The sequence below is a fragment of the Colletes gigas genome, unplaced genomic scaffold, assembly GCF_013123115.1.
Source record: "Colletes gigas isolate AHSC1104 unplaced genomic scaffold, ASM1312311v1 Colletes_gigas_Sc00025, whole genome shotgun sequence".
Lineage (NCBI taxonomy): Eukaryota > Metazoa > Arthropoda > Insecta > Hymenoptera > Colletidae > Colletes > Colletes gigas.
The window spans coordinates 1,858,004-1,870,207 of NW_025106654.1; the positions used below are offsets into that span (position 1 = coordinate 1,858,004).

Consider the following 12,204-nt stretch of genomic DNA (forward strand, 5'->3'; position numbering starts at 1 on the left):
AACGAACTGAACAGAATGAACAAAAAAACAGTTAATGAGGAAACAAAAAACACATTATCACAGATCGATAATATCAACGTCACTCCGCGTACTTCATTCATTCGGATATTGTTGTTCTCCAACAATTTTTCTTAATGTTCTCAATTGAGTCAAAACGGCGTCCTTTCAGCACTGATTGTAATTTTGGGAACAAGAAAAAGTCACAGGAAGCAAAGTCTGGGGAATAGGGAGGTTGGAGGAGGTCAGTCATCTGATTTTTGGCACAAAACTGGCGAATTAACAAGTTTGTCTCGCCACAACTTTGGGCTCTTTTTGCGAAATTTTTCGCAAACTGAGCGTTGATTGTTTGACCTTGAGACAAAGATTGGTGAAATCGGTGAGCCCCCCCACCCCCCTTTTCTAAATAATTACCCGTTGTTATTCCTTGTCCACAGCGCTTTCGTCGTGCATGCGATCACAATAAAATATGCCGACGAGCCGCGCCCGTGAAGTATTTTGAATTCACGCTAACGTATTCGAATACCGCGAATTCGATAAATTACTCTTCGCGCGAACCGCGGCGCTCGATGAAATTGCTTTACTCGCCGATTCGGGTTCGAAGCTCGTCGAAATTACCGACGTACAAGGCGAAACAATGTATTTAATAACCGAAACGGTTCAAGAATCTTCTCGTTATTACGACAAGAAAACTGAAAATAGCTAAAAATGTTTGGATACCGCGAAGGGTTAAACAAACCATCCTAATCGCGAATCGGGTCACGGGCGTCTTTTGCATAAATATTCAGATGATCCTGCGTGGGTAATAATATGAGGCTCAGATGAAAATCAGTCGAGTGAGGTGAGTTTTATCGCAGAACCTCTGACCGTTCGTCGAGGCTTGTGTCAGTGGTACTTAAGTTGAAATTAATTTCAGATTCGGTTAATTACAGTTCGTTGATAGCTTCCAGGGGAATATTGCTTCCGCCCTTAAACCGCAGTACTGGCAACCGGTTAATCAAGCAATTTGCTGTTCAATTAATGCATTTCATGAGGCGACTAACCAAATTAACCGGTGTTGTTGCAGAGCTTAGCGGACCATTTTTCCCCCTCGAAATCCATTATCGATCATCGTACGCTTTGTCCTGTTAAATAAAATTGTAGCGTGATCCGATAAATAAAATATTCTTTCGTAAAACCCTGTAAAACAGTTTCCAAGTGAATGTCGAACGCTCGATACGCGATACACCGCGACCCGGAGGCAACCCGAGCGAAACGTTCCAGCTGCCGCACGATCGTGGAACTCTATTAACAATAAGTCAATTGTTACGCGAACAATAATTATTCCCGAATTTTAACGTTTAATCGCGTGCATGCGGTGCACTTTAAAGTCGCCGTTGTTTTATTAGCCGTTTACAGGAATATCGATAAAACGATGATAATCCGAAAACAAAGTGTTTCGACGCGGCTAATGACTTCCCTATTATTGCGTTCGTAATCTGGTAAAAAACTGCATACTTGGCGCTTCAACAAACTCAATGCAACGACCAATATTGACAAATTTACGATATACATAATTCCTACGCGTTGCACCAAGAGATAGCCTTTTAGCTTCGTCTAATTTTGTTTTCAAGAATCTATGCTCTCGTAGCACGCAGCATAATTAAGTAGGGGTTGGTTCGAGCGCGGAAGCATATCTGTCTGATTCGAAAGACCGTTATCTTGCAGTTGTATTCCCCTGCCTAAGTAGATAAGAGCTCCTCGGTCTCTAAACCTATTAAGAACGCGCGCGCGCACACGTACACGTCTAGTTCGGTCAAATGTTAGCACCTCCGATTCAATTTTACGCCGACTTGCCAGTAACCCTATTAGCTATGACGTCGATGAGACATGATTTTGCCACGGATTTATCTCTCTCCCTCTCTCGATCTTGAAAATTCCATTCGCTACAATTATTCTCTACTCGTACCTTTAAAATGTCTCGAATCTTCGATGGTCGATAGGTTGCTAAGCTGGACCACAATGACGATTTGCCAATACATACGTAGCGTTCGAGTTTCGAAAATCTGACCGAAATGATATTTTAATACGCGTTTATGCCTCGGCATTCGCGGAGAGTGGTTGCCTTTGAAACGAACGATAAAACAGATTGGCAGATACATGTACGGTTGCTTTTAATCTTTCTTTGATAGAGGTTGCAATATACGATGCCTATAGAACAAGACGAGGAAGCGAAGAGACTCGCCACTTTGTGATCTATCAAAAGGTAAAGCAGGCATTCCTACTAATGAAGGATCGTGGAAAATAAAACGTTGGTGCTCGATAGCAATCCTAGCCCTTAGCATCGTCCTGCGCCGAGGGGGCAATCATTTATGGATTAAAGTCAGTTTTTCCTTTTGGTAGCGCGTTTTCATCGAGTACGAATTGAAAGGGAACGGTGATTTACAAAGCAGCGATTTATATCGTGTAAATCGACCGTGGGACGTAAATATGAATCAAAGACTTTCGAAACCACTCTGATGTACATATAGAAGTTTCCCTGCAAGGGGGACACGTACGCAAGGTGGAAATGCTTCGATTATTATTATTATTATTGCTCTCGTTATATGCGGTACTTTTTCATAAGTCGCCAATTGCCAAGTTATACGGTGACGTATTAAGTTTGTTCGAGACGCGAGGATATCGATGGCTGCACGGAAACCATCCGAGCGATGGGAAACGTGGATCCTCTAACGCGCAAAATGCACGTAATTGAATGCTTAAGTCTAGAGGCGAACCAATTTAAATGCATTAGAGTTTAGGAACTTCCTTATTAACCAGGGCGTCCGTGATCGGATTCGGTGCGCTCTTTGTATCCTGAATATTTCATGACACGACTGCCGAGCACCCGCACCGACGCGACGTGACGCGCCACCCTCTACGTATATCGCATCTACGTTTGACAATCGATGCAACCATCAAGTGTATCGACTTCAAACGACCCGCCTCTACATTTCGCCAATAAATTTTCCTCCGTTTAAGACAGATCCGTCTTACCCGCTCCTAGGTTAATACATCGACACTCAGGCCGAGGCGATGTTTATGCAAACGCATGTTTTTGAACCGTCAGGTTTTTATCTAATCCCAGAGAAAATTATCTTTATTTTTATTTATTTTTATACTCGAGTAGACTCGGTCCTTGCGTCGTAACCGTAATGTCAACTGAACGTAAGAAATGTCGTCGATTAAGGACCGGAGAAGGTTCGTTTATCCAGGCTCCAAGGCAGTTTACGAAACATTTATGTCGACCAAGGTACGCCTATTAAGTTTTCGAGTTGTTCTTTACCTGTGCTAGTTACGCGAAAACTTCTAGCCTCTTTTATAAATAATGTTGCAGTAAATAGTAGAATTAAGCGTGAATTACGACGTAGACGGCAAAGCTCTCCGTTTTCTTTCCATAGCATCTTGCGTAAGCCACGAAATTAAGGAGTTGATAACGTCTTATCGCGGAGAAACGAGTCCCTTTAATCGACGTTCAAACAAACGATAAAGTTTAGTTCCCGTTTTTTAACTCCCATCTAGGGGTTATTTTTCAACTGGAAGCATACTTTCAACAACTCCGCCATTTGTCACGTTCAAGAGAACTCGTTGTACAGCAAAGTTTACGTAAGTGCAGTCAAAGACAGTTGCTCCTTTGAACGTTGGCTGTTTCTCGATGAAAAATTTTCCTTATTACAACGGTTGCAATTTCTTATTACGATTAAACTTCAAAGCCATCGAGTTTGCTATCTCTCGAAACAATGAATCGGTTACGTTTCAAAGGTGTTATTTATTCCTGTACGCGAATATTATTTTAAACTTTACACCCGCGTGGCAAAGTACCTGTCTATCCCCTGTTTCTACGAAACGAAACTTGTAGAAATCTTGTACGGCACGTTCGAGGAGTCCATCGAAGTTGGAAAGCCGCGTACCGCGACCGACCGGATTTCTTTGCCGAATTTGCAATTTTTGTTGGAAACGAAGAGATAGCCTATCAGCGTTTAACGTTGCGTTATGCTGGCTGACGTTTCCACCGATACGTAGCTATCGATTTTCAGTCACGATATCTTACTATCTGCGGGAACACGTCGGTCGCAGGCTTCACTCCGTAAATTTCAGGACAGGAAGTCCCCGAAGTGTCAAGACTCTTAAACCGCAACGAATCTAGAAGATATACATATATCCACGAAGCGGTACTTGCACGGTAGACACTAAAAAGCCCACTATCTGCTCCGTAATTTTCGCGATGTGACATACAAGTACCTCGCACACGCAAAACAGGACAATTTAAAAATATGTATTATCGTTAATCGTATTAAACAGATTGTTATGCAAGTTTCGCCTGCGGATACCTTGAAAAAGCTCGAGGATCGTTGTTTTAAGAAGCAACGTCTGTATCGATTGGAAAAGAAGAAAATTTCTCGTTTGTTCAACGAGTCTTGTGTAGTTCTTTCCAGCCCGACGATACCATCGAGACGATAAAACAACGCTACGTCCAATGATTTCTTTTCCGCGTAATGCATTTTATCCCGACAGAGAAAGGAACCCGATCGACTCGTTCCCAAAGAGCGTGTTTTCATCGACGATTCGACGTCGGGCGATCGCCGTGTACGAAACCAATCAGGAATCGCCGGTAAATCCATTTCCAATATTAACGTATTATGTGCCGGAGACGCGCGAGTACGTTTTTCAGAAACTGGCCTCCGACTACGAGGGCGTTATTCCCTCGCGCGCCATAAGTTTGCACCGTTGAAATCTTATATTCCTATGCCGGAATATAACTCTCGCTTATCTAGATTTTCACCTAGATTTATTTCTTTTATCCCATTTCTCTGTTACGCTTGTTTACGAGTGATCTCCCAACGTTTCCTTATCGTTTTCAGGCTGCACGTTGCCTCTCGAAATATTTACCTGCGGAGATTAAAACGGGTCTCTTGTCGATAGCTGCGTAAAATCGAAACTCTATCGCCTACGTTCTGAACCATCCGTGTGTTCGAAGGTTAAGCTGTCAGCACAGTTCTCCGCTCGCGAGGGCGTGTCGACCACGGAGCGATTTTTGAACCGAGCAAACGCGAAGCGACAAGTATTTATAACGCGTTTAAGCGGTATTCTTCGATGGTGGATTGTTATAACGTGGTAGCTGGAGAACGCGATTCCCATTGGCTCGAAGACGATCGTTGCTGAATCTGAAATTCCGTCGACATCGACTCGCGCTAGTCGTTGATTTCACCCAGCTCACGTAGCCGGTCCTACTGTAAACTCGCTCCGACATAACGACGTATTCCCAGCCGATATACAAAGGCGCATCTAAATCCTCGGAGCTTTGGTCCGATAGACGCTTTGCCCTAGCTTGGTGGTGGCGTAATGGAGCACCACCTGCGATTGCCACCGCTCACCGTTGTTCCGCCGAGCTCTATGTAGATACATGGTAATTTCGGCAAACATACTGTTACTTACATTTTAGATTCCCAAGGAAATTGCCGGTCCGAGGCGATGAGAGAAGACGTCTGCGACTGCCAAGCAACGCCAACGATCTACGGATGCTTTGTTTCCCCCACGACTTTCGCTTCATATCACCCTCTCTCTCATTCGTTATACTTCTATTACTTTATGTCGATTTCAACGATTGACGTCGATCGTCTGTGTCTGATCGCGAACTCTTACTGCACCGCCTTGGATTTTAAAAAATAAATTCATGGCAGCAAAAAGCTCAAGAAATAATAACACGTAGTTCACCGTATCCGGCTCGCGAGTTCGTAGAATTGTATATCGATAAAAATATTCAGAGCTCTTCCCTCGAGGGACGATGCGCGAGTCTCGCAGGTGTTTGAAAATTCCGGGAATGTTTCAGATTGCGCGACAGTCGTCCGAAACGAATCACGAATAGGATTTTTCCTGGCGATACGTATTCTCAAACGAAAGTATCCAAAAGATAGAGATCTAAAGTGCACGGAGATTCTACAATTTCGATCTATTTGTACAAGATACACATATACGTATCGAAACCAAGTAACAGTTGCTAGATAACGTTTACACTTCTTTCTTAAACGCTACCCGTTTTACGGATAATATCCCCTGGGGCAGCTTTCCCTATCGCGATTTTTCGCTACGCGTTCCTACCAAACAAAACTCGTCTCAGGCAAGAGTTAAAATATCAAGACTCTCTTCGATACGCGAGAAGAAGATGATTTAAATCATAAGTAAGCACTTTGGGAAGATAGAATTTCGCCGAGTACTACGTATACCTGTACGCTTTCATCAAATCGAACACCGTATCTCGCTCCGAAGTTCGATAAAAACCGCGGATTGCTATAATTCTGTTTTGAAGTACCTTCGATCACGATTGATTCGCTGTTTTATTACCGTCGCTTTACGTTCGTCATGATCTTTTTTATGAGGCCAACCGTTCGCGGTAGAAAATGTACATTGCACCGTTGTGTATACCGTGCCTAGTACGTGTCTGTACAGATGCAATTTTCTTGACGCGATTGGTACGAAGTCAAAAGATTGACTTCGTTACGATGTAAGAAAATGCGCTATTGCATGTACTCGAGCGTTATTTCAACGATATTGTGGAGAAACGTTTAAAAGTTTACAAGAATAACATCCTAAAACTGGTTGATATTTGCAGCTTGTATAGCTTTTTTTTTCATTTAATTTTATTTTTAATCGACTTCTGATTCGGTAAAACGTCCTACGAGTTTCCATTGTTCGAAAATCGTGATTTCCGTGTTAGAAAAATGTTCGAGTTACGTTAAGCTTGTAGCTGCAGTTTTCAAACGTTAAAAAGGAAAGAAAAGGAGCCACGGAGAGCTTTGGAAAGGCGAAACTCGTTACCCGGTGTTATTAATGGATCGAGATTTTATTGCTACGACGTCAAACCGATGTATCTCGTGTTTGCGTTCGGTACGCGACCTCAGAATTAAATCGAATCCACAGGCTTCTTGTATTTACGCAAGCAGGTGTGAAATACTTTCACGCATGCATCCTCGCGTGTCTCGGAACTCTGGCGGGCAACCATTAATTCTTAAATCTCGGATCGTTTCTTAAAGGTGGAACGGCCGGCTGCCTTCTCGCAGAAAACTTAGCGCCGTTACGTGTATTCAGCCACTACGAGATAATCGAACGAGGTTTGTTTAACGTCAGCGGTTCGTGGCTTTCAGTGGGTGTAACTCCACGCGAAACATTATGTTAACGATATTGGCTTTTTTAGGGCGCACGATTAACGCGGTTAAATATTATGTAATAAAAGGAGCGGGACGGAACGCTCGAATACATTTACATATGTTAACGAGCAGGGCAATTCTAATATAGATTCGAATACGTAATGACCCCGTCATTGTGACTGTAATTTAATAAACGAAACGGTAAAAATCAAAGTTATCGGGCTTCCGTTTAACTTGTATCGTATTACTTTTCTACACGAACATCATCGTGTTCTTGTAGACGATTCTACTCTCTTTTTTTATTCAGTTTGTTCGTAGCAATAACTATTTTTTACTATAATGATTCGTTTGGAAAACGCGTTAGCAAGTTAAACAAACATATATTACCGAATTCGAGGACCCATCTCGAAAATCCAGACGGTTTCAACGAATTTGGTTAATCCTTGTGCAGTGGCACGGCACGATACGATTCGAAATACCTTCGTTATTCCTATTAGCGAAGTATCGAATGGATTAATTCGTGCAAATGGACGTATCGATTCATTCAATTAACGCGTCCGACCGACCGTTGAAATTCGTGATTAATAGGGTCGGGATGTGTTTATAAGCGATCGCATCTGCAAAATGGCTTGTGAGAATAGCGTGGTCGTTGCCGCAGCTCGCGCAGCGACTTGCTCGTCCGATTCGTTTACGCGTATTCAATAATTATTGCCATTTTCCGTTCATGGATGCCTTCGTAACAATGGCAAATTACGACGTCGAATCTATGCTTTTCTAGGACAATGCCTCGTCTCGTTGTATCGGTAAACGAATGTGAAATTATTACGAATCGTGGAATAAAATAAAACAAAGTTTCCAGCGTAAATGTTTGTTTCTGTATCGCGTTGGGATTTTCTCGAACGTCTATAAATACAATTCGATCGATTCCCATCGTCGAACAGGCGGACGTCCTTTTCGGATATGACCCGAAACACGATTAATCCCCGTCGAAGGTGTTAATTTCAGACGAGAGGGCGTTGACATATAATCGAGAGAAGCACTCGTCCGTACGTGATGTCGGAGAATTAGCGAAGCGTCTCGAGTTCCGCAAAGGACTCGTCGCGACGCTAGGTCGAGGTTTACGTGATCGAATACATAGACGCCGGGACAGAGCGTCTGTTCGCGACAAGGGACGGCGAACAAGAAGAGGGTTTCTCTCGAGTCGCTTTCACGCAGCGTCTATCGCCAAGGAGCTAAGAAGACGGTAAACGAAACGCAAACGCCATTACGGTCCTTTAAAGGCCCCACTTTTTAAAGCAAACCCATTTGTCAGCAACGACGCCTTTCTATATTTGCGTACGAAACGGTCCGAAACGCTGTCGAATTTAGCACGTTCCATTTGTTTATGGTTCGCGCGTCAGAGGTTTTTCAGAATTTGCAAACGTGCCTTGTCAGGGTGACGAAATATCGCAAGGGCGACGAAACCACAATTGACCGGCAGTTATCTCATCCGTAATTCGAACGTTTCGCGTGATTCTCGTTTCCTCTCCCCAAACGCGATTCATCAATTTCACGCAGCGCGCGCGGGCTGATGTTTCACCGTTCCGGCAAAAATTTCGCTCCGCGAAAATGAATTTTTTCGCTCGCGTCCCATTGTCGCCGCGAAAGCGAATCGCGTTTCATTTGCAAACCCAATTAGCGAAGGGCACTATTAATTTGCCGGAAAGTGGAATTAATCGACCACCGTTGCGACGATAAAGAGGGACGTTAAATCCAACGGTGCAACGATCAGCTTGATGAAACTGAAATTGCAGTTTTCTAACGCGTACGCTACCCGTCGTTTCGCGATTATGAATCTGCAATTTTATGACGGTCGCGGGACGATCGTAAAAACGCGACGACGAATCCCGTTGATTCGACTGCGTTCCGAATCGGCGCGACAACGGGAAATCGAAAACCTACAGTTTTGCGTAAATATAAAAGGGAATCACGGGAGCATTCCGATCTACAAGCTTCGTGAATCGATTTTTGGTAGCGTTCTTATAGAAATTTGCACGTTGAGAACCACGCCAACTTTTTGCCTGGTCTAATATATGCACGAACCGATGAAACGGCTCGGACGCTTAAGTAATTATCCTGCAGGTAGGTAGTTAAACGAATAATGCTTATCGCGATTCACCTGGGCCGCGATTATTCGATACGAAACACGTTCACCCTTTGATCGGTCGTTCGTTATCTCGCACGCGTCTGTTTCTCCATCGTAGTCGGCCTTCGTTCACCGCGCTTCGATCCATTTCCTGCTCTTGCAGTTTCCTTTTTCTTTTTCTATTTACCGGTGTCCCTTCCTTCGTATCCGGGACATCTCTTCGGTTTTTATTACGGTCGCGAATTCGAAATGTTCTCCGATTATTCACTCTCGCGATACCGTTGTCAATTGTCATACGTGTTCCGTTCATAGAGAATTTTTCGTTCGAAGAATTTTTAAGCCTAATGTTCCGTTCTCTTCCGAACTCAATGTCTTAGATTCTGATACGGGTAGGAAGAGACGGTCGAATCGATAGCATTCGTCTATTTTCTTTTTCTTAGCATTCCTTCGATCGTCGTTCCTTTTCTTGGGTTCCATCTTTGTTTACTTAATCCCCTCTACTTCCACGCAATTTTCCCATTTTCCTGTCTCGGTTTCTACTACCTCTATTTTCTCTAATTAATTCCCATCCAACCTGTTCCATCTGTTCTACTATTTACTCTCCAGGCCACTCTTCCCAAGGGTCGTCGACGTCTTTTCGCTTGTCCATCGGTTCATCGATATTTTCGTACGGCCTTATCATTTATCAGCGTCGTGTTCTGTCACTTTTTTCTTCCGCCTTCATCCGGTGTAAAGGATCACGCGCATATCCATATAAAAAAGAAGATAAAAGAAGGTAAACGTCGAATAAGAACCGCTTCGATGTTTGACCGATGACTTGGTGCATAGAAACGCGAGGATCTGGTCGATACATATGCATCGAATCGGCTTATGGACGCGTCGGGATTCACTTCCGCTACCTTTTCTGTTTGTTCCGTACAAACGGTATAATTTCGCGTGGAAAAGACCGCGCGACCTTTCGCGTATTCGATGCTCGCGCGACGCGTCGAAATGAAACAATCCACGCCATCGGCAAACCAGAACAGTCGTTTTGCGACGCGCAGTTTCACGCGCGAAATGAGTTCCCCGGATCACCCAGGCCAAACTGACCGTTTCTGCTACGCCTTGTTGTTTTTCTCGTTTTTTGCCGCCAGCGCACGGTCATCGGAAGCTCGTGTATAATATTTCTCTGAATTTTCCTCTGTCGTAGAGGAAACGTTTAACCTCGAATCCTTGCCATCGGCCTCTGGAATAGTTGTTTCTGTTTCCTCGTATAAATGAAATCGTGAAAATTTTCGTAGAGATTTTCATCTGGCATTACTGGTGTTAGTGTCTTCGTTATCTTTGGATCCAGTCCGTTTAATTCATGGGATTCTAAACGTTACACGGAAGCGACCGTGTACGTTTAAGTACTCCTTTCGGACCGATAAGAGGCGGCTGTCGTTGACTTTGATCGCGCTATTATTCTGGCGTCGTGAATGGTCAGACCGGTGCGAGGGAAAATGGTAATGAGCAGGCCTATAATCGTCCTTATCTGGAGCGTATGCACGTACGCGTGTGCCCAGGCCTGACAGATAGGCCGGCAAGAAGAATCGCCCCCAGAAAGAAATTATACGGATCGCAGGCCCGGATAACATGCACCGACTGTTAACAATGGCCTCCGCATTAGGCTTTTCTGCACTTTTCGTGAAAAATTCTAGAGGCGATCACGATCACGCCGCTAAGATTTAAAGCATATTAGGGTATATATTTGATCAAGCGAAAGATAAAATGGCACGGCGATAAATATTTAGTAAAACCGAGGTGCATTTTAATCGCGGAATCATATATCACGAAGGAAACTTTTTTCCTAGGGAAAATCGTAATTATTAGGTTGTTCGATATAATATAATGTAATAACGAGAAAATGGGGAAAGTTTTCCTGATATCAATTAACAAATATTCTTTCATTTTACACCTATCTGGAATATTCGTGCAGAATAGATTCCGTTTGATAAAGGTTAATATAAATTATACAGATGCAGTGGCCTTTGAGCTCCCGTGGCTCAAAGGTAGCTAAAAAGTAAGTAATGTACGTTCGCCTTTTCAGCAAAGTGAAATATCTGCGAGGCGTATGTATTTTCGTTCTCTGCGAATAACTTTTCCTTCCTTTTTGGTAATCCATGAAAAGCGAAGTCAGTGATATGATCAGCGGGAATATTTAAATAATGAATTTTCGCGGTTTTTGTTCAAACGCTTCAGAAATTGCAACGCTACATAATTTACCTAACAGCTTCTGATCCATATTTCGAGACATTTTTGTGCAAAACGTATCTCTTCCAATATCAGATTTATAAATCGAATCAAAGATATGAATTTCTTAGACCAGAAAAAGTAGAAGAGCGAAAAAAGGGAAAATATGTTCCGCCGACAGTGTCTGGCAAGTAGTATTACCCCGGTCGTGGTCAGACTTCGTCTTTACCGGAATGTGCGCGGTAAAAACTTTTACTTGGCGGAATAATTGGAAAGAAGATGCATCCCTAATTAACATCTGTAGTAAACGAGCGGTGTATCGTGCGAATGGGCTGTAAAAATCGAGCGACGAAAAATCGAATGGCTGAATTCACGGTGACTGAAAAAGATTTTCAATCGGCCGTGATTCCAAAAGATTTAAATCAAACTGACGCGCGTAATTTGATTATTTTAATTGGACCGGTGATCGAGAAGCGCGCCGATCGTTGGAACATGAAGCGGGAGAATTTGCGCGACAAGCAGAACGGTGCAGCGCAGCGGGATCGATCGGTGAGAAGCTAATTAACGGGGGCAGGTGAAAAATCATCGGATGGACGCGCGCATAATGCATGGACATAATGCGAGCCTCGACAGTTCTCCGGGCGTTTTAATAGAGAACACGCTAATTAGAAACCGGATTGCATTACTTTAAATTACAGCGGAACACGT

The 12,204-nt window shown here is 43.4% G+C and overlaps 1 protein-coding gene across 1 annotated transcript in view; it reads right to left on the minus strand.

Annotated features, from left to right (window-relative positions):
• LOC122401553 (A disintegrin and metalloproteinase with thrombospondin motifs 12-like) overlaps window positions 1-11,560 on the minus strand; it is a 30,716-nt gene extending 19,156 nt beyond the window's left edge. The window contains exon 1 of the mRNA XM_043403755.1: window positions 11,530-11,560. Coding sequence (XP_043259690.1) covers window positions 11,530-11,560 — 31 coding nt within the window. The remainder of the gene's footprint in view (window positions 1-11,529) is intronic.
• Window positions 11,561-12,204: the final 644 nt, after the last annotated feature.